This window comes from Equus quagga, chromosome 7 (assembly GCF_021613505.1).
Source record: "Equus quagga isolate Etosha38 chromosome 7, UCLA_HA_Equagga_1.0, whole genome shotgun sequence".
In the NCBI taxonomy this organism is placed as follows: Eukaryota; Metazoa; Chordata; class Mammalia; order Perissodactyla; family Equidae; genus Equus; species Equus quagga.
This window is the reverse complement of record NC_060273.1, coordinates 80,524,996-80,548,435: the sequence shown is the minus strand read 5'-3', so window position 1 is coordinate 80,548,435 and position 23,440 is coordinate 80,524,996. Positions and strand designations below refer to the sequence as shown.

The following is a 23,440-nucleotide window of genomic DNA, read 5'->3' as shown; positions in this document are numbered from 1 at the left end:
AAAAGCAGCTAATTTCTATCGAATGTTTGTTATGCCTGGCTCCATGCTAAACACCTGACTTGTCTGTAACTCCTTTGGTCCCCACAACAACCCCACTGGGCTCTATTATAATTTCCCTTCCATGGAAGAAGAAACTGAGGCTTGAAGAGGTTAAATAAAAACTCCAAGCTAACACGTAGTAGAGCAGGGACTGAAACCTCGGTGTCTTATTCAAAAGCCTATGCTCTTAAACCTTACACTACCACGACTCACACATAGCCCAGTGGGTTGGTGCCCTCAATGCATACAAAAGACCCGTAAAACTCCTCAAGCACCCCATACAACCAGGGTTGCCCACTGCTATTCCTAGAGGCTGGGGTAAGCAGAGAGGTACTTGGTTCTTCACACAGCACAGCACTCACCTGAACCAGGTAATCCCTAGGCAAGAGAGGGAGACGGACATGTTCCATCAGCTTTGCCATGTGCTCTAAACGGGTTTCTTTCTCATAATTGATCCACGAAATCACAGCTTCAAATACCTATAAAGAAAATCAACCCAGGAAACTTTAGCAAAGAGACAACAGCTTTCAAACAAATTCCTAACCTGAAAAGAGAAAAAAAAAAAAAAACGCTACAAGCCATCCACAAAGGTGTTTAATCTAAGGTCCAATATTTAAAATAAAACAGAAACAGAAAGTCTTTGTTTGCTAGCTGACATCAGAGAGTGATTGCACACGCACTCACAAACGTTCTGCTAAACCCGCTACCCTGAATGTAGAATCATCCAGATTCACTGCAAATAAATATCAGTTTCAATAGTTATTTAAGGGCAGAAACACAGAACAGTGACTGTGAACCCAATTTTATAAAAACTGCTCAAGAGGACCAGCAGCCCCGGGAGCAATGTCATCATTCCCCTCATGCCCCCCCCTTTTCATTTATCTCCCATGTTTGGTTAATGCAGAATAAAAACATAAGCACATCCTCTGCCAAAAGTTGGTGTAATGGTGAATGTGACACCGAATGACAAAGAGTGGCAAAAATTTCTCCTTGGGTTTAACCTCTCCTTTGAAGAGAGATTTCATTTCTGTACAAATCAAAACTGGGCTTGGAACCAAAAAGGAGGATCTATGGTTTGGATATTTGCCTTGCTCGAGGATAAGTCCAAATTCAAACCCTGCTCTACCATATACACACAGTCAGATACAATTCGATGTTGGTAAGGCTGCTGGGAAACCAGCGCTGTTTGTGGAAACAATTAACGAGGGTTTTTAAGACAGGAGGGAAGAATTTAGCAATATCAATCAAAAACTTAAATGTGCATATTCTTCGACCTAGAAATACCACTGCTAGAGCTCTAGCCTACAAAAATATTCACAAAAGTGGTGCAAGAATATGTGTTCTAAGATGTCTGCTGCAGCATTTTTGCAACAGGATAAAAAAGGAAACAACCTAAAGCCCACAATGGAGAAATGGTGAAACTAGTATTCATACCGCAAGATAGTTTCAGCTGGTGGAAAACAATAATAATAATAATAATTAGCAGTAGTAGTGGTGGTAGGAGTAGGAGTAGTAACTAAGAATAAAACAGAATACTTTCTTGTGCTAGAAAGCAAGAAGGTGCTCAAACTTAATGGAACTTTCACTGCCAACATTTGGGACAATTTAAACATCAAATAGAATAATGAAGAAATCAGATCAGTGCTGCTCACGGGGCTGGGGGAGCCAAAGGAAACTTTTCGTGGCGATGGATATGTTCTGCATCTTTATAGGGTGGGAGTTACGTGTGCATGTGTATTTGTCAAAAATAATCAAATTGTACAATTAATATCTATACATTTTGCTGTGTGTAAATCATACTTCAATTTAAAATGTTCTTAGTTAAAAGAAAAAGATAGTTAATGGATCATAACACAATGAATAAAAAAGGAATCCATGAGTCCATAAAGATACTGAAACAAGTACAGGAAGGGCTCTCATTCACAGAAAAATGCCTGGTAATAAATGTAGAAAGAATGATAGAATTAGAAAAACATCATTTTGCAACCACCAATATGGTACCTGATTCAGCAAAGATCATCAAAGGATGCTAAAGTCATTGAAAAGTTAGGGAACAAGATATTCACTGTTCTCAACATAGCATTTCACAGATTACTTATTAATTACGAGGCAGGTGAAGATAGCCTCAAATGGGCAGATACAACCTATAACAAGCAATCAAAGTTAGAACCACCAATAACAGGACAAACTTACACCGTATTCCTGATTGTGATTTAATGGGAAGGACACAGCATCCCCTATGATATTCTTCCTAAAATGTGCAACCTGAATCTCGTAGGAAACAATCAGACAACTCCATGTTTAGAACACTCTACAAGACAGCTGGCCTGGATTCATCAAAACTGTGAATATTACAAAAGATTTAAAAAAAAAAAAAGGGCAGGGAGACAGTCCTAGATTAAGGGGATTTAGAGACATGAGAACTAAACCCAATGAATGATTCATGATTAGATCATGGATTAAAAAGAAACAGCCATAAAGGACTCTCTTGAAACTGTTAGGAAATGTGAATACCCACCATATATTATTGTACCAGTATTAAATTTCTTTGGTATGATAATGGTCTTATGGGTAGAAAAGAGAATTTCCTTGTTCTTAGAAGGTACAGGCTAAAGTGTTTAGGAATGAAGTGTCATAATACCTGAAATTTACTGTCAAATGATTCAGCAAAATAAAAGGTTAAATCTGTAGAGAGAGAGAGAAAGCAAATGAGGCAAAATGTTAACTGGTGAATCTAGGTAAAGAGAATATGAACATTCATTCTTTCAAACTTTACTATAAGTTTGACATTTTTCAAAATAAAAAGTGGAAGGGAGAAGAAAAGAAATTCTAAGGGAAATGGAAAAATACTGCAACAAAATTTACAATTTCAAATTTTACAAGTTGAAATGGAAGCCATGTCTCCTGGGGGGGTGGGGAGGGAGGAGGAAGAAACCTCTAATTTTTCTTAACATAACTATATTTTTTATGTGTATTGACATGCTAATGATGCTTTGCCCCTAAAATGCTTGGTCCTATTTCCTAAATACATACTTAAGTCAGGTCGGGTATAGCTCAAATTGGACAAGGACTCAGAAAGGAATCCATCAGAAAGGAAGGGAAGGAAAGAGAATGAATGGAATGGGACAGAAGGAGAGACGCAGTATGTATGCAGTGTTTGCTCCCATTTCTGTATAAAATAACCTACATGTGTACAAACAAACACACACCATGGAAATCCTCCTTGTCTAGTTCGGTTTTTTTATTATTATATCTTATACAGCTATGTCTCTCACCCTCACAGCATTGTTTTGTGAATAACTGTGTTTCTTCAACTAGCCCTTAAGATCCATGAGAACAGGGACCTTGTCTTATTTGCTGGCACATAATACACACTCAAATACTTTTTTAATGAATGAATGGTCAAATGAGTTCAGAATAAGCATGTAAGAAGGCAGTGGAATCTGCCCAGGCTGGAGCAGAGCAGACTGCAGACCAAAGGATGCTGGAGAAGTCTGGCTTTGCTGGGTTAGGTGGTGGGCAGCCACAGTCCCCTTCTGCCTTGCATTGTGGTTATCTACACTTCCTTCTGCTCCACTTGACTAGACTGTGAGCTCTTACAGGGTGAAAAGGGTACCTGCTCTGTCTCTGCACCTCCTGCCACCTAGCACAATGTCAGGCACAGAGCAGGTGGCTGGTTGAGAAAGCTTTGCAGAAGAATGAACTGCAAGTCCTTGAGAAGGTAAGGTTTACTGATCATGCCCATCCCCATTAACCAGCCTAGTCTTTGTTATAAAAGCTAAGAGGCAAGCTGAGTCTAATGAAGTCGATATTTAACCTTATCTTTATTTTTGGCTTGACTTGTCTAACTGGTCCCACTTGGTTGCACTGTTTACCTACTCAGCTGTGAAAGCCACAGCACAGGCAACAATGGTGACCTTCTCAGCAACTAGAGAAGGCTGCATATTTTTTGCTTTTAGACTTCGTGGTTGAAAAATAGACAAGCAAATAAACTGCCAACTAGCTTTAGCCTTCAGTGTGCCTAAAATCATTCTCAACAGCCCCTCCCATCAAGAGACTGGCAGAGGCAAGGGGGCACTGAGTAACAGCAGCAGCAGCAGCTGGTATCCACCACATGCCAGGCCCTGCACCACACTCCTCAGAGACATGTCTCCCTGGACTCTCATGAGAACCCAAAGAGTAGACGCTCCTGCCCCTTACTAAGCAACTCGCTTAAGTCCAGAGCCAGGAAGCAGCAGGGCTGGATCCACACAAACCCCACTCAGTGCTCATGCTCTCACCCATAGTCCTCAGTGGCCTCTCAAACGTCTACAGCAGCAGTTGGCAGACTACAGCCCACAGGCCACATTCAGCTGCCACCTGTTTTCATAAATAAAATTCTATTGGAACACAGCCACACTCACTCATTTACATATTGTCTGCGGCTGCCTTCGCACTGCAACAGCAGAGGTGAATTGGGACCCCAAACCCTAAAATATTTACTATCTGGCCTTTTATAGGAAAACTGTGTCAACCCCTGGTCTATAAAATCTAAGCAGAGACCCTATGGCTTCAATCATGGGATAGAGTGATGTCTACTTAGATGAAAATACTTTTTATGAGTCCCACGATGAAATAATCAGCTGACACAAGGCCTGTTTAGGGTTTCACTTTTAAACAAAGAAATAGCAACATTTCCTCACTGCTTCATGTTCCAGAACCAATTTCTTCACTGCTACAAGGTTGCTATGTGGAAAGGAGTTGGAGAAAATTGGATTTCACAGTCCCTGGCTCACCACGCTTCCAAAGTAAGCACAAGCCTTGGCCAGAGCACACCAGATGAACCTGATCCTTCTACCCACCACTCTCGTTACACAGGCTGCCAAGCCGGACTGTACCTGCACACTTTGAGTAAAGTGGGGAACTCTGGGGCACTTACCTCTGCTTTCAAAATGTGTTTGAGAATCAAGAAGGACTCACGTTAAAATGGGCAGGGCAGTGACTTGGCAAGGGGAAAGATCCAGTTAAGGGCGATTCTCAGCAAAACACAGGCCAGGAGAAAATAAGCTGATTTTGAGAACGTCAGGGGAAAGGCTAGGATCCTGCACATGGACCTGATTTGTTACTCAAGATCTGAGAAGGACTAACTTTATCACTAACAACAGGCACATGCCAGGCATTTTACACACAGGATCTCATTTAGTGCACCAAAAACTCTGTGAAGTAGGTATCACTGCTCACATTTTACACATGAGGAAACAGCCTCAGAGGTTAGCAACTTGTCCAAGGTCATACTGGCAGGAAATAGTGGATCTGGGATGTGAACTCACCTCTAATTCCAAAACTCCAAGTTCTCACGTTAGGCAATACTGCATCTCAGAGGCACAATTAGTTGAGAAAGCTGGGCACGCTGGTGAGTTGGGAAACCACACTCCTACACCCATCATCTTCATTACAATCCTTTAAGCCCTCCTGGTGCATCCCCAGTACATACCATTTTCTTTCCCAGGGGTCGAGCGAATAGCATTTGCCAAATTTGCTGCCATGATTTTAAATCAATAAGACAGCACTTCTAGACACAAGAATGATTCTGTCAAATTTCTGCTGTTGTTTCTTAAACCAAAGCTTAACAAGAGTTACGTTAACCAAACTCCCAACTCATAGACACACACAATACCGAGGACAGCTGGGAGCGGTGGTGTGCTGGTGCTGGAGCTCATCATGCATGTTTTTTCCCCAACTCAGTGTTTAGGGACATTACACTGGTAGTTTGAAATCAGTCTTGGTGGAAATATTTACACCATGGAAATTGGCAAATGAATCAGCAAACGAATCAGGGCTTTTGGAAATCTTTTTGGAGAGCTAGTCGTTAAGCATTTACTAGCATATTACTGGCTGGGAGAGTTCCTGGTCTGAAGGCTCCCCAGACTCTAGAAGATCTACCCAGTTGCATTCATCTTTCTGACAGTACCATTATCATAAAAGTTTATAGGGCACTTAAAAGCTCTTTCTTGTAGTTGCTTTTTTTCAGACTCACAAGGGCCCTGTAATACCGCTAGAGTCACTCACAAAAGGGAAAGTAAGGCAGAGAGTAGGGAAAGTGGTCTGCCCAACATGACCTGGCTAATTGGTGACAGAGCAGCAACTAGAACCACAGCTTTCAAGTGACGCTTTCACAGCACCCTGTCCATTTCCTCCGCGGCACATGGCACAGTTTGCAGCTATATATTTATTGGTGTAAATATTTGATAAAATCCGTCTCCCTCATGTGATTCTAAGTTCCACAAAGGCAGGGATCTTGTGTTTATCTGTTCATCATTGTCTCTCCTGCGACTAACACACTATCTGCTACATAGACAGCACTCAATAAATGCTTCTTGAGAATGAATAAATTAATCAAAGAAGGAAGGATTGGGCATACGGTTCTCTTCCTACAATAGTACACTGCCAGATATCTGACTTCATATAAACAAAAATGATGACAAAACTAAAACAGTGACACCACCTTGCTTGGAAATGCTACTTCAGCTTTCCACTGCTGCACACAGCCAGCAAAAAGACGTTCACCATGATTCTGCAATGGACAAAGAAAAGGACTGAAGCACAATGGTTTTCGATAAAAATGCTTGCAAGCTGAGAGACATGAATCCCAAAATGATTGGAGCCTGACACAGGGATGGAGAATGCCTTCCAGTCAATATGGTGAACTGAGCTGACGTGGAAGGAAATCTTCCCCTATAGCTTCAAGCACATGAAAAGGATGTATTACAAAAAAAATTAAGATTTGAGCCATACTCAAAAGCACGAGGGAAATGCCCAAGTGTTTTAGATGAGAAGGAATTCAAGTCTGGGAGCTGAATGGAAGCTGAGGACAAAATGGCTCACAGGCCTCTAGAGTTCACACATGAGCTTTAAGGGTTTGGGACTGGAGTCCCATCAGTAGAATGCCTAGGCTACTCCTAGGACACAGGCCACAGTGTTGCCCTAGCTGTAAAAGTGGGGCTAGATGAACCCCACCTGTCTGCCATGGGAAGGGGAAGGAAGCTTGCCATCTCCTGTGGCTGGGGGAATAAAAACTTCCTCTTCAAGAAATCAGAACCCAAAGCTCACGCCACATACACATGTGGGGTTTGAACTGACATTATCCAGGTGGTACAGGGGAAACTCAAGACAAAAAAATAATATAAAAACTGTTTCCTAACTAGTAAACTTGCCCTATAGGGGCACCTCCACAGCCCAGGGCAACCCAGACTACCATGAACATAATACCCTCTGAAGATGGACTCACAACCAAAAATTATACGTCATTAATGAAATGAACTGCCAAAAGGAAAAACAACAGATGCAATAAATCATAGAATATTTGTGGCAACCAAAGGTGCTCTCAAGACCATTCTCTATAATGTGTTCCTTGGAATTCTACAGGCAGGAGACATTCTGAAGCAAAGGGGTTCCGGGACCAAATGAGCCCGGGCAACACATCATGCCACACACCTGAACTCCCTTTAGAGATTCACAAAGCTCATTAACAAAAAAAGCTCTGACATGTCCTGCAGTTCCTTAACCTAGTTTGTTTGTTTAGCCGCTGACTCCTAAGTGGATCTGACCTGAGAACCTTCCTTCTTTTCTTTTACCTAAACCCCTACAAATGTCTCACAATATTGTAGTTTTATGGCACACAGTTGGGTAAATACTGACCCAGAGAAGAAAGTCCTCATTCCTTAACTCTCTCCACAGACCCCCACTCCCTTCTCAGCCTCCTCTCCCACTATCCCCTGCAAAGACCTTTGATTCTCATCACACGGGTTACTTTTCCCCCAAGCACAGTAACTTACTACAAACTTTTATGTCTTTATTACTACAATTCCTTCAACCTGAATGGCTCTCCAAAATCCTACTCGCGTTCTCCAAGTTTAAGCTCTAATATTCCCTTTTCTATACGGCCTTCAACCAGCAACCTGGAATAAAATACTCCAGGGTGTTTTCCTCCAACTTTGATGACAGGCAACGACCTCTCTCGGCCACATATTATGGATTCATGTTTTCGGTCTGTCGGCCCACCAGACAGTGAGTGCTTAAATAGTAATGACTAAGTATCACTCACCTCTGTCTCTCAGTCGGGGTTCATTAATAAACAGCAGGGGCCTGGTAGGCAGGCATGCTCAGCTTCAAATCACAGAACTATCTACCAATAGGAAGCTTTAGTTTCCTCCTCTGCAAAATGGAGACAATAATGTCTGCCTTGTGAGTTATTGTAAGAACTAGAAATGTGCAAAACAGTATGCTGGGCAAAAAGAAGTCAGACACAAAAGCATACAACACACACTGGTATTTCATTTATATAAAGTTCAAAAACCAGCAAAACTGACCTATAAGAAGTTAAGATAGTAGCCACACTTCTCATGTTTGGGGGTAGTGACGGAAGGGAGTCCCAGGTTCTGGTTCTTGATCTGGGTGCTAGCTATGTGAGTGTTTCACTTTGCAAAAAGTTGAGCTTTCCACTTTTATTTGTTCATGTCTCTGAACTCACTTCAATACAAATGCCACATTTTTTAAAAAATATTTTTTGTGAAATGTAGCTGGAGAACAGTGAGCAGTCAAGGTAGACTGTTGGTCATAGTGCTATGGTATTCTGCTCATAGATGCTTATTGAATCGCACTCTCCGAAGGAGAAGAGCAAAAAAAGTAATGCTGAGGCAGGGGCCCAGGCCAGATCATTGTTTGCAGTCTGAGAAGTTGGCAGCTCTAATGCTGACCTCAGAGCAAGGCAGATATAGGATATACCTGCTCAATCACCAGATAATGTCTCAGCAGCAAGCACTCAAGCCCAGCCTACTGGGTGAAGAGGTCCAGCCTTTATCTCACACCCATTGCTGGCTGGGGAAGCTAGGAATTCAGACAGGAGGGCACGCATCATGCAACACTAATGATCCCCGGAGACCAGGGCCTAATTACCCTTCCAGGAGATAAGGTATCAGAATTTGGCCCCTGCTTACAGTTTTAGGAGATAATAGCACATTAAAAAATGTGATCGTGCAGAGAGAAACTAACCAGTAGTTCTCATTACAACACATACTTGACACTAACCTAATTTTTTGAAGAGACCTAGCCACTTTCTTCCTGACCTGTATGTGTGAAAATGTGGGCCATTTCACTCTGAAAAGCCTCACGTTTCATAAGAAGGCATGGAATTCTTGAGAAGTAGAAACATATTTACCAGCTAAGAAAGCAAAGATTCAAAAAGTCCAATAACTAGCAATTCAGAGGCAAAACTGCATGGAACTCAGGAGTCTTATCTCTTCTCCTTAGAGTGTGTTTGTCCCAGAAGGCTGCCTCCCCTGCCCCTGGGTCACCGAGTTGTCCGTGGTCAGAGCCTCCAAGGGGAACACAAGAAACAGGCTATTTGCGCACAGGCTTCGCTCTGACCCTGCATCACCTCCCACGTGGAAGACTCAGGCAACTGGGAGGGACTTGCTCCCCTGCATCTTGCCTCTTTCTCGGGGTGGGGTGAGGGTCGGGGAGGAAGGGGAAGGCCCTACCCGAAGAACTAGTGGTTTTGTGACTCCTACAGATCCTTTTGTCCTCTCTCAAATAACAGGAATTTTAAAACAAAACCAAAAACTACACGAAGGAAAAACAAGAGAAAAAATGGCAAAGATCCATGCCCTCCTCTGACCTCTAGTTCCCACATTTGTCCTTATTCTCCAGGAAAATGTTAAAATTATTCCCATAACCTCAGCTGGCTCAGAGCAAAACCCAGCCCCAGCCTGCCTCTTCACTCCCTCAGGGAAGGTCTGCTGAGCACCTCTTGGTGCCTCCGGGGCACTGTGTCAGGCACTGTGCATGACACAGAGATGGCTAAGGTACCCACACAGCCTTCAAGGAGTTAGAGTACAGGGAAGGAGATACGGCATGGGCAAAAGCAAGTGAAGTGGGAAGAAGAACAGTATCTGAGCCCTGGGAGAGGCCCAGACAGGGTTGGGGGTGCTGGGGCGCAAGAGGCCACTACCACTCTCAGCCCCTGATAGGCACCAAGCCCCAGGTCATGCCAACCATCCAGACCAATAGGGGCTCTTGGAAAAGCATCCCCTTAAGAAAGACCCCAGTCAACCCTTACAACTACTACTACTATTACGACTACTAGCAGCAGTAGGACTACTACTAATAGTAGCAGCAATAATCATATCTTACGGTAATGAACACTTCCTGTGTGTCATCTTGTTTCATCTCCAGAGCAACTCTATTAGATACAACACTATCATTACCCTCCTTTTACAGATGAGAAAACTGAGACTTAGAGAGCTTCTTTTACTTATTCATTCAAGAGATATTTTTTTAGTGTCTACCATGAACCTGATACCACTCTAGCAGTGACCATAAGACAGACAAAATTCCTGACTATATATGGTGCACACATTCTGGTGAGAGATAAATACCTTGCCCAAGGTCACTCAGCCTGTTAAGGCGGTGGAACCAGGATTTGAACAGCAGCCACTCTTGCCTGCAGAACCTATGGTACCTTTCAAACTCCCAACAAGCAAGCTGCCTGGACCCAGCCAGTGACACTTATAATCATCATTAACACTAAAATACCGCATTTCCTCTATTTTAAGATGCATAGATTTTTCACATTTTAGTGTCTGAAATCTGGCTGCATTCTACAATAGATGTTGAAAGAAACCTGTGGGCTGCAGGCAGAGAAGTCAGTGATAATACAGCTGATACTGCTGTTCAAGTGTGGATTTAGCTAAATACAGGTTATCTGATTACTGACTCAGTTGAGTTTTCTGCAAATGTTAACATAAAATGCAGTTGAATTTTAACTTAAATTAAGGTCCCTGATATTACTTCACATACACTCAAAAAATTTCACTATAATGCAATATTGAAAGAAAAATCTATTGTGCATGCAAGAGATTGCCTATCATATGCAATTTAATTAAATGGAGTAGAAATCACCAAATCTGGAACAGATCACAGAATTTTCAAAGTCTAAAGGGCCGGCATTTAAATGACAAACATCTAATTGTAAGAAGTTTCCAGCTATTTAACTTCCAGCAATATGTGATCAGTTCAGGGGAAATAAAACTATGGATTTAGCCAAAGAGAATGTCGCCAGACCCATAAGCCTCAGAATTACACTGCTAATCTTAAACGTACCAAGGCATCAAGATCATGAGTAATCTACTTTCCGAAAAGCATCACAGAACTCCAAAGTAACACTTTATGATATGAACTAAATATGAAACACAACTTCATTAATGTGAAAAATACCTATAGCCTAACTGATTCTACAGAAAGAGCGACTCATACATAAGCATATGAATAAACAAGAGCCACTATAGACAGTTTTTAAGCGAGTATATTTAATTTCATGTTTCTTTGTTTCTGGAAAGATAAAATTAACTCAATGGCTTATTTTACCATTATCAATGGCAAAAATTGACATTATTGCTATTATCATTGGTGCCTCAAAATAGAGGATCGTGGTAATTACAATGGCAGCTGCCATTTATTGAGCACCTGCCAAACACCATATTTGATATTTACTTATCTCTAACCCTCATGACAACTATATATAAGGGAGAGACTATAAGGGAGAGACTCTTACTATTCCCATTTTACACAGAAGGAAATTAAGGTTCAAAGAAACCAGTGACTTCTCAAGGTCAAATACTAGTAATCATGAAGCCAAGCATGGAACCATGGAAGTCTGCCTGAGTCCAAAGCCCAGGTGGTTTCCAGGGTACTGTAATGCCTCTCACTACAACACCCACCTCCACCCCCACCCTGGCATAGCAAGCAGAGATAAGCCCTCACGTGAAGAAACCTTACTACGATCTCAGAGAAGGATGGGCCAGAATGAATTCAAGGTAATAGGGTCCTTCCTTCTCAACCCAAACACTCCCAAGTTGATCCAAATCTTGCTGCTTATATAACTGCTCCCATTTTCTCAAACGACACTTGAGGACCTGCTCAAGCAGGACCTAAAGTGACCGACTGCCACAACATTCACACAGCCACTCAACTGACTGGTTCATCCCTTTAAATTGTGTCAAATGGGTAGCACAATCCAGAGAAGACAGTAAACAGGCTCAGCAAGAACAAAGGGTTGCTGAGGTTGGGGCAGGAAGGGGCCCATGGCCTGACCACAGGCATTCTTTCCCCGGAGGTGCTGTTTCACTTCAGTTAATGGAAGGAGATTCCTCCCTGAGCCTAAGGGAGAGTCCAGCTTGTTGTGCCAGTCATCTTCTAGAGATTCCTCTGAAGTCTCGGAACAGCCCATAGTGCCAATAAAAACCTGCTTTTGTTCTTGACCAAACTTTTGCAGTATGACAGGCAGGGGCTTGTGTATTTCACCTCATACTCTGGACATGTGCCTTTGGACACAGCCTTATCTCCAATGTAAAATCCTTTTCAAGGGCTTTTCCTTAAATATTCCATTGATAACAGCCATTATTTGAGGCTATTGGACACTAAGAGTGGACTAGGACAATTCAAGAGACATTTCTTGAGCATTTCTGAGGACACAGAGATAAGACATGGTCCGTACCATCAGGGAGGGAGGAGGTAAGATCAGCTCAGAACTAACTATAATAAAAAGCAGAACAAGGTGAGTGTTATCCTGGAACACAGAGGAGAAAGGAATTAATTCCAGATGCAAGATCAATAATAAACTCAGCTAGCACTGATCAAGCACCTACTAGGTACCAGGTACTAAAGCAGGCATTTACTTATGTTATCCCATTTAATCCCCACAACCATCCTGAGAATACGTTCTATTACCACCATCACTTTATAAATGAGGAAATAATATAAGAACTCATACAACTCAGTAGCAAAAAAAAAAACAAACAAGCCAATTAAAAATGGGCAGAGGATCTGAATAAACATTTTTCAAAGAAGACATACTAATGGCCAACAGGTACATGAAAAGATGCTCAACATCACTAATCATGAGGGAAATGCAAATCCAAACCACCATGAGATATCACCTCACACCTGTTAGAATGGCTATTATCAAAAAGACAAGAAATAACAAGTATTGATGAGGATGTGGAGAAAAGGGACCCTGCTGCGCTATTGGTGGGAATGTAAATTGGTGCAGCCACTATGGAAAACAGTATGGAGGCTCCTCAAAAAATTAAAAATAGAACTACCATATGTTCTAGCAATTCCACTGCTGGGTATTTATCCAAAGAAAAGGAAAACACTAACTCAGAAAGATATATGCACCCCCATGTTCATTGCAGCATTATTCACAATAGCCAAGATATGGAAGCAACCTAAGTGTCCATCAACGGATGAATGGATAAAGAAGATGTAACATATATATCGGAAAGGGAGAATAATCCAAGCAGAGAGTCAGCGATAGGGAAGGCCTAGAGGTAAGACAGCTCAGCAGTCACAGGTCAGCTAAAGCAGTGGGCAGAAGTCAAGCTTCTGGCACAAAGGAGGAGGTATGTGGTCAGTGAGTTAGGAGACTGGGTGTCAACAAACCTGGGCTTTAGTCCCGGCATGGGCACTGACTAACTGTGTGACCTTCAGCAGTTCCTATCCCCTCTGTGGGCCTCAATTTCCTCATCAGTGAAAATTCAATCCCTTTTTGAAATAGATGTTCTCACCGGTTTGCTCTGGCTTAAATGCTCAATGATACTACAAGAGGCCACGTGGGCCCGCGGTTAAGATCAGGTGACAGGTAGACCCCAGCTCGCAGTGATCCGCTGAGTGACCTGGGGCAAGCTGACTAACTCCACTGAGTCTCAGCTTCCTCATCGGTCAAGTGGGGCAACAGCAATGCCTGCCTCACAGGGCTGTGGTGAAGGCTGAGTGAGCCCAACATCATAAAGCACTGAGCACAGCACTTGGCAAACTGTCAACGTTCCATGAATAGGGGCAGCTCTGTCACCATCATCGTCACCACCGTTATTTCTTTTTAAAGGATTCAGGAAGTGAATGGTCATAAGCCAGAAGGCCTTTTTTGTTTCTTTAATTTAAAGGGATGACAAATAAGCTCCTTTTTTTCTCTCTGGAAAAGAGAAAAGATCTCCCTGAACCACAAGTCCCTCCCGTAACCACCTCACAAGTGAGGCTCCTGTGTCACCAAAGAGCCATGCCATACCTTCTCTTCTGAAGAAACGGTCAGCTTGTCACTGGATATCAAGCTGCACACCTGGTCCAGACTTAGGCTAAGAAATTCTTCCCCCAGCATCACCTCTGGAAAGTGCTGCTCTGTTCCAAAAAAAGCAGAAGTTCAGAAAACAAAGTTATAACACACTCCTGCCCTTCCATGAACCAAGGCCATGACAATCTGTGGGGTTCACAGTGGGGTCCTGGGGCCTTTGGAGGGAGGCGGGAGGAAGAGAGAGAGGCAGAGAGGCAGAAAGAAAGACAGCCCATCCTGGCTGGAGGGAAACTAGCCTTTTCATTTGGCAGCAAAGGCATCCCCCTGTGTGATCCTCCGTCCTGAACATCAACACAGAGGAAAATGGGGCAGAGACATGCAAGGTAATGTTTTTTCCATGCTCCATGAGATTAATAACGGCATTGCAGAAAAGCCTCACTGAGACCTGCCTACTTAATTGAGCTCATTTCCCCTTAAGGCGCAAGCTGGCAGAGTTGCAGACAGTGCCCTGTGCAGCTCAGCCAAACAAAAGTGGGTCAGAGCTAAAGCGGGGCTCTAAGTCTCTGGGGGTTCTGGTAGGAAGTCAGCATTAGCAGGTTGGCAGAATGGGTCATCCTTTCCTGCCCTAAGTCAAGCCTGCTATAGCGAGTCTCTGGTTCACAGAGGCCCAGCTAAGCCTCTGTCCAGTTGTGGTGGCAACACTGCTGGTCCCGCATTGCTGGGAACAGTCCATGGCAGCCAGGCCTGTGGAGGCTGCAAGATGGAGGGGAATTTGTGGACATCTAGAATGAGACAAAACTCACAGGCCTGAGTTCCATACAAGGGAAACACCGGTGACAATTCCTACCCTGACATTTGCCCAGGCCACCATCCTGCAATTACAGGGACAGCGAAATGCCAGTGAAAGAGCATACACTTCATAAAAAGGAACCTAGATCTGGGGCCAGCCTGGTGGCGCAGTGGTTAAGTTTGCACATTCCGCTTCTAGGTGGCCCGGTGTTCGCCGGTTTGGATCCCAGGTGTGGACATGGCACCGCTTGGCACGCCATGCTGTGGTAGGCGTCCCACACAGAAAGTAGAGGAAGATGGGCACGGATGTTAGCTCAGGGCCAGGCTTCCTTGGCAAAAAAGAGGAGGATTGGCAGCAGTTAGCTCGGGGCTAATCTTCCTCAAAAAAAAAAAGGAACCTAGATTCAAATACTGACTTTGTCATTTAAGAGTTGTGTCCCTGAGCCAACAGCATCATCTCCCTGGGCCTTACTACCCGCATCCATAAAATGCGGAGAAAACCACTTGTCTTGCCTCCCTCCCATGCTCTGAAGGGAAAGGAACTGTGAAAGTGTTTTGCAAGCTATTCCAAGGTGAGCCAGCCCAAGAGCTGACTATTCCTGGTACAGCAGACTCTGGAGATCACAAGATCCTTTGTCATTTGCCCCAGGCCTACTCCTTCCTCAGTTCTCTCACAACCTTGCACCATCGCCCCAGGGAGCATCTGTGCTCCTTGCCCTCCAGGCTCTAGGCCTTCCCCACCTTCCTTCTTTGATGGCCTTGCTCTGGCCTGGCAGCTTCTTGGATAATTCCAGAAGGCTACACTCCCAGTTCCCCCTGAGGGCCACCCCAGCTTGGTCTGGCCAGGCCCTCAAGTGAGATTCAGAGTTCCTCCATCCCTGGGAGGCTGCTGAAATATCAACTTTGCTGTAGCTGAATAATGAAAAGGAAAATCAGAGTGTGCTAAGGCCCTCTCTCACACTCTTTAACTTCTTAAAAACCAAACAAAGAACTAAGGTTTAAATCATTTCTTGCCAAAATCATTTTTAACTTTTCATGATGAAATAATTTCAGGTCCAAAGAATTCCCGCCTACCTTTCATCCGGATTCCCTAAATGTTAATATTTTACTCTCAAAGATTGAATAATAAACAATCTCTTCATCTTTCACTGGACAAAAAGGGCTCCCAACTTGCTCACCACCGGCCTAATGACATCACCGGAAGCCACAATTAAAGCTTGTCCATCCTGAATCTCGGAAATGGTTGTACATCACAAGACAGATGTAAAAGTCAGATCCTGGGGCCAGCCCGGTGGCGCAGCGGTTAACTGAGCACGTTCCGCTTCTCGGCGGCCCGGGGTTCGCCGGTTTGGATCCCGGGTGCAGACACGGCACCGCTTGGCACGCCATGTTGTGGTAGGCATCCCACACAGAAAGTAGAGGAAGATAGGCACAGATGTTAGCTCAGGGCCAGGCTTCCTCAGCAAAAAAACGAGGAGGACTGGCAGTAGTTAGCTCCGCGCTAATCTTCCTCAAAACAAACAAACAAATAAATAAATAAATAAATAAATAAATAAATAAAAGTCAGATCCTTTATGAAGGGAAGCAACTGCCTTAAAGTAAGAAGCTGCTCTTGATTCTCTACGTGTCAGCAGGAAAAAGTCTTTAGTTAAAGCTCGGATTTTAGGGCAGACATTGAAAGGAGCTCCCTAAACAAGGAAATATTTAAGACTAGATAGTATTATTTTTAAAGTGTCTACTCCTAAAGATTCTAAAATAAAAGTAAGTGAACTATCTTCTTTGGATGATGAGAATTCATTCTTGGCCTGGAAGCTGGGAAAGTAACAGGGTTCTCCCTACGTGCTCTTTCTGGTCCAAGAAGTTTCTGGAGCAGAGTCCCCCATCTGCTGGCAACACCCAAGAAATAGTGGAGAGAAAAAGCAGTCACCACACAGTGACAAAGCACAGGACCTGGAGGCTCTGTGGGCCAGCCAAGGCTGAGCTCAGCAGGAGAATCTGGCAAACGAACGCCAACATCCCTGTGGCCCAGAGGCACACCCAGCCTTCCCACCTTTATCTTTGGTTGACCAAAAACCTAACATTTAAAGGAGGAAAAAGAGTGAAGAGAAAATGAGGAGGTGAGAGAGTAAAATTCTGGGCTGTGAAAAATTCTTCCTCACAGCTCATAAAGCCAAAAGTAGATGGGTTTGGATCTTGAAAAGGAAGAAAATGGAAGTACAGTGATGCATATTCTAGGTGGCTTGGCGAACAAACCAGGAATTCTCAAAGATAAATCAAGGAAGAAAGTAGTCAGCCCCCTACACCTCTCCATCTCCCTCTCTCTGGGGCACTGCACGATTGGAATCTGGGTCCCTTCTTTCTGCAGTAGGCTGCATCTTTGCCCAACTGGAATGTCCCACTGAGATCCCTTCAGGAATCCTCCCGGGAAGCAGCGTCTGGAGGGGTGGGGGCAACAAGGCAGCAGCAGCTTCTTGCCCAAGGCTGGCACCCCGGGACCCAGGAGCTTTGCAGAGCATGAGCAGGAACAGACGAAGAAAGACAGCAAAGAAGAAAATTCCTTCCCTTCCCCCTTCAGTCTGAGGAAATAGGGCTGAGCCCCCAGACTCAAGGGACCAGAGTCCCTTTTCTGTTAGCAACATTCAAGAAACAATGAGATAGAAAAACCCAGAACAGGATGCTCTCGCTAACTTGATTTCCTGGGACACAGGAGTCCCGAGAAGACTTCGTATTCAAGTCAGCCCTCTTCCCAGTAGCTTCCTGGAAAGAACCCACTCTGCTCCCAGAAGACACCTCTCTGAGGATCAGCTTCAAACTTTAACACTCGTATGTTCATTTGTTTGGAGATTTTTCTTGTTTTGCTTTGCTGTGAAACGTATTAAGGGAGAATGTAGTGAAGAGCCTTGGCTAAGAGTCAGAAGACCTGGGTTCAAGTACTTGCTCCGCCTCTCACAGTCACTTCCTTCCAGGCTCTGGCTTCATCATCCATAAAACGGGACCATAACACCTGACCTAGGTCTCAAGGTTGTTTTGAAGCTTGAAGATGATAACACATATTAGTCCATTTTGAGATCCTTAAGAAACTCTTTAGAAATGAAGGATGAATATAATCAACCACGTTCTTGCTTTACAAAGTCCAGTTCTGTGGGCAGCACTGCTCTCGAACAGAGAAGCTTCTCCACACCGACAGAAACAACCTTTGGGACTGCAGGTCCCGTATGGGGAGGCTGCAGACCTCAAAAGTCTTAGAGAACCACTTTACTACATTGAGTTCAACTAACTTCCTGGTAATATAGGTTCAATTTCTTAAAGCTGCCGTCTTATCCATCAAATGGGGCTAACCATAGTACCCATCTCATAAAGGTGTACAGGCAACAAATAAGCAAGCATATGTAACTCTCATTTACTGAAACCACAGCAAGTGCTCAATAAGTGTTAATGTATGACATGCCATGTGCAATGTTTCTTCAAAAATGAAGAATGCAGAGCTGATGCCTACAAGGAGCTTACTTTCTTACAAGATGGGTAAGACAAGGCACCAACAACTCCAAGCCAGAGTCCATAGGGCCATGACTGGGAGAGACATGCTAAGTATAAACAAAAGCATGGAAGCTAGAAAATTCAGAGACTGTGTGCAGAATAGCAATATTTCAGTCTAGCAAGAGCCTGGTCTATGTCTTCATTCTTCTAACAAATGTTCCTCAGCATCCACTAAGTATGGGAAACTGTGCCAGGCTCCCGGAGATGCAACAGCAAGGCAGGCCAGGCTAGAGCTTGAGGAATAGATGGGGTATGCACAGGGCGTAGCATCTTCTAACCATGGGCTAGCCCCTAGAAGGGAGACTCTCCAATAATAAAATCTCACTTTTCTTGTATTTTTGCTTCTTTTTCATTAAAGAGGAATGGAAACAGAGAGGGCGGAAAAAAACACCAGGCTTTACTATAAGTAACAAACACTGTTTGTTAACAAGTTCCAAGTCTTGATTAATGAAACACAATGGGTCTGTTCCTTTCCATTTGGATGAGAAATTACAGAAAAGGGGAAGGGCATCAGATAACTTCAAGTCCTTTCCCCACCAAGCAATATACATATCTTCCTGATGTTAAAAGGATGAGAAAATTGGGTGGCACAGTCCTAGGAGAGGGCTTTCTCTGGGGGCAGAGTTGGGTCTTTTCAAGGAAGCACACATGGAGAAAATGGAGGGTATTCCTAATAGTAGCTAACACTGCTAGGCATTTGACATGTATTACATCACTTACCTCTCTAAAAAGCCCTGCTGAAGTGAATATCAATATCCCCATCTTACAGATGGAGAAATGGAAGCTCGGAAATTCTAAGTCATGTGCTTAGAATCACACAGCAGTAAGTGGTACAGACATGTTTTGAAACGAAGGCCGTCTGAATATAGCAACAAACATTCTGATGAGTATCTTAGTCCCCACAATGATAATTTGGCCTGAGCAGGCCATTAGGGTAAAATTCAATATAGACATCAGAGAGCCCTAAGAATCTCTCTGAGGGGTGCTGCAGACAGAGAAAGAGAATGCGAATCTAAAGACCTTTCTTTGAAAAAAAAAATCTGAGTAGTAATGTTCTAAACATTTTGGCCTCAGTCCCGGGTTCAAATCTCAGACCTAACTCCTGAATTAAGATCTTCCCCTAATCTCCCTATCCACCAGGCTAGACAAAATGATATTCCATGTGCCCAAAGCCCCCAAAATAGGAAATAAAAATTATCAAAGCCCTTATCACCCTATTTTATAATCTGAGGCCTTTCTCTCATACTGGGACTGTGAACCCCTTGAGGGCATGGTCTGTCTTGTTGGAATCCGGCTTGAAGCTGAATCCTCAGTGTCCTGCGCATCTGCACACATTGTGCTCTAAAATTATTATTGCACTTCCCTGCCTACTCTTCAGGGCTGCTAGCGCTCAGCTAACCTCCCAAGCTGGTCCCATTCCTCCCTCTTGATAGGACGAGATAATCCTAAGCCTTTGATCAGGTTCATCTAAACTACAAGCCCAGATCAAATGGAACTGAAAACCCATCTATGATTTCTCTGACCTGCAGAGATGCAATGAACCCCATTAATCCAGGACCAGTGGCCCCAGGGAACAGATATAAGGATCTCTGAATGGAACTAGTCATACCCCCCAGGAAAGACTGTCTGATGCAGGTGGACTCACAAACAGAATGAAAATATATTAGTAGGGTAAAAAAATAAAACAGAGCTGCTTTAAATCTCTCTCTTGCCCTCTATTGCCCTATTTTTAGAGGGCAGAGGTAAGCTTTCTTGAATTTCTTGAACCAGTATTTGGTTTTCAGGGCCCACAGTTTGCCTGTTCCAAGGAGAAGGCTCAGCGCCTACAGGGAAATAACAAAGACCCACCCTGACCTCTTCCCACAGGGGTCACGACCACCAGCCCACAGACTCTAAATATTACTACCTCCACCCTCCCTGGGGATGGTGGGATATGAGCTCCCCTGTTGTGCTGACTTAATTCTAGAAAGATACATATCATCCCTCCCCCTTTCTCTCTCTCTAACACACATACACACACAGAGCAAAGGGCTATATCAAAATTGCCCAGTTGTCAGTGCTATTGATTCAGCACCAAAGTTCCCTGTTACCTAGAGAATGGAAGGAATGAAGAAAGTTTCCTAAATCCCAACAAGGAGAAAAGCTAGAAACAAAAACTACCTGTGTCTGTACTACTGCTTCATTTGCCACCTGCAAGTTAGAAGCAGAAAATCAGGGGTAGACAGGAGTGAGGTCACTGCCATGGAGAGACAGGTTGTACTGGCCTAGGTGGATGTGAAAGTAGTTAGTGGGCTCAGAGCACAGGCTCTGGAGTCAGACAGCCTCATCATGAATCTGGGCATTGCCACTTAAAAACTATGTGATCATAGTTACTAAACCTCTCTGGAGTTCTAGCTTCTTCATCTATAAATTGGAAAAATCCTAACCACCTCTTGTAGTTATGTGGCCAAAATAAGGTAATGCCTATGAAGAATGTAGCACCATGCCTGGTATCTAGCAAGTGTTCAGAAATGGTAGAAACTCCCACCATTATCACCATCATCATCATTATTTTATGATGCCAAGTTAGAGGCAGCAATTTCACAAGTTGACCCTCACTGAGTCAGAGGTTCACGTTTTTTAAATGCTTTGTCAAAGTTCTTTGCTGCTTTTAGTTTAATCACTTCATTCCACGATCTCAAATGACTCAATCAATCAAAAAAAGGCCATTTCTCTCCAGGAACACGTGAAATCCGATGGCTTTTCCATCCCATGGCTGGAGGGTTTCAACTCAGCTTTGACGGATTGATGTAAACAACATGTCCAAAGAATTTTAATTGCCATTTCATTAATGGGGTCCCATTAACATCCCTCCCAACCAGCGCTGCTGATGGCCCAGTGCATGGCAGTCCAATTACCAAACAACAAAGTCTCATAAACCTTGGCCCTGGCTGTTGAGGTTAAAGATTAAGCAGTCCCTGGAAACAATAATAATGAACCATAAGCAACAGGCTGTGCAAAACGCCAGGGTCCCTTTCCCAGTTACCAGCTACCCAAGAAGACTGTGACACCATCCACTGGGGGGCAAGGGTCTGAGTATTCAGCTACTAAATATGAGACCCACCTTCTCCCACTCCCAGAATAATACATATCACAGCAAAAATCTTGAGGCATAACCCTGAGGGGGAAACTGGATCCAGAGGAAGCAGGAGGGACTGCCAGAGCAGGAAGAGACAAGGCCATTCCAAACAGGAAACCAAACAGGCAGCTGGGTGGAAAGAGGTGGTGCTTCAGCCCCCGAGAGCCGTGCTGTGTCCACCTCCAGTGCCTACACCAGGGGACTGAAGACCTATCAGAAGGCAAGAGCTGACTTTAGAAACAATTACTTCTTTTTTTTAGACTGAAATTTGCCAACATCTATCAAAACAGTTCTTTAATGCACAGTCTCTTTGAGCTACACTATGCTACTAAGATGGTACCCTACAGGTACACTCTTACCATTACTTACATACTAGCAAGCCTACTCCAAAACATTACACATAAGAATTCTCACTGAAGTATTTTATATGAAAGGAAAAAATGGTAACATTAATGTCCACCAATAGAGGACTAAATACATTACAGTTCATCCATATGATGCCCAGATGCAAAGAATAAGACGTACCCATACAGAAGGGTCTGGAAAGAACTGCAATTTCCCAACTGAGAACTTAATTTTGTACTAAGTCAAGAAAAAGTACAATGAGTACAAAATGCTTCTATTTGGGTAAGTTTAAAAGCATAATATCTATCTTCTGTGGGGGTACCCAAGATAGTCCCCCTGCCCCTTCAGAAAGAGGCCTAGGAGAAGGCTGACTCTGCATTTTATACCTTTGTGTCCTGTGTGAATTTTTTATCATGGGTATAAGTTGCTTTTATTGAATACATTGCCTACAGCTTTAAAATAAGGGTACAGAAATGTACCGTAACATGGAAAGATGTTCAGAATATACTGCTAAGATTTTTTTTTAGCTGGAAAATACACACATGTGATGAAAAGGATCAGGAAAGTACACACCACAGTGCTGCCCAGGGTTCACTCTGGGTAGGATTGTGGTACTTTTTCTGCTCTTTCTGCCTGTCTGCTTTTTCTCTAATAATCAGGAGTGGTTTTGTATTAAGATATCAAATAACAACAGCAGTAATAATAATAACAGAAAAAGAAAGTTTGTCTTGGAGAAGGAACAAGAGCAGAATTGAGAGGCAAAGCTGGGGGCCACCGACAAGTAAAGGCAGAGGCCAGCTAGCCAGGCACCAGGGAGGACGAGGGAGGCAGGACATACCTGCCCGTGCATCTGGACATAAAGCAGCTCTGGACATGGTCCTCCTTCCCCAAAGTGCCTGTGGTGGTAGCAGCAGTGATGGTGACCTAAGGAGTCCTGTCCCTCTGCCAGGACCCAGCTCTGAGGCTCTCCTACCTCAGAAGTCGAGCCTGGCCTGGCGGCTCCAGAGCATGGCCCTGGGTGGTGTCTACTTCTGCAGGAGGTTCTCCTCTTTGTCCCCGTGATCCCCAAATCACCCCAGAAACAGGGCAGGATGTACTGCCCCCATCATAGAGAGGAGAAAACAGGCCCGGTGTCACTCAGCTCCAAAGCATTGCCCAGTCTGATCCCTAGTTCTGATCTGGAAGGTCTACTTGTAGTTTTTTGACTTACGACACCTCCTAACATAAGACATGGGCCCAGGGAAGCCTGTGGCCACAGGGGCTGACACTGCCCCTTGTGTGTGACCCTACTAGGTTCCCGCAACTCCACTTAACAGTAGGACAAGGCAGCAGCTCTGTCTCAAATGCAGTGATGGCAGAGAGCACCAGGTTCCATCTAAAGTCAAGGAGTGCAAGACCAGGGAAAGAAAGCAGGCGCACATCTGTGGGTGGGTATGGGGGTGGGAACAGGGATCATTATTTGTTCCTTCCTTCTCTAAACACTGCAGAGTCTTACCTTCACATTGCTT

General features: G+C 43.8%; 1 protein-coding gene across 1 annotated transcript in view; it reads right to left on the bottom strand.

Annotated features, from left to right (window-relative positions):
* Positions 1–23,440, bottom strand: part of KLHL3 (kelch like family member 3) — a 111,548-nt gene that overhangs the window by 39,513 nt on the left and 48,595 nt on the right. Inside the window, exons 6-7 of the mRNA XM_046665363.1 lie at positions 14,141–14,250; positions 402–518 (exon numbers count right to left, since the gene is read on the bottom strand). Of these exons, the coding sequence (XP_046521319.1) occupies positions 402–518; positions 14,141–14,250 (227 nt within the window). The remainder of the gene's footprint in view (positions 1–401; positions 519–14,140; positions 14,251–23,440) is intronic.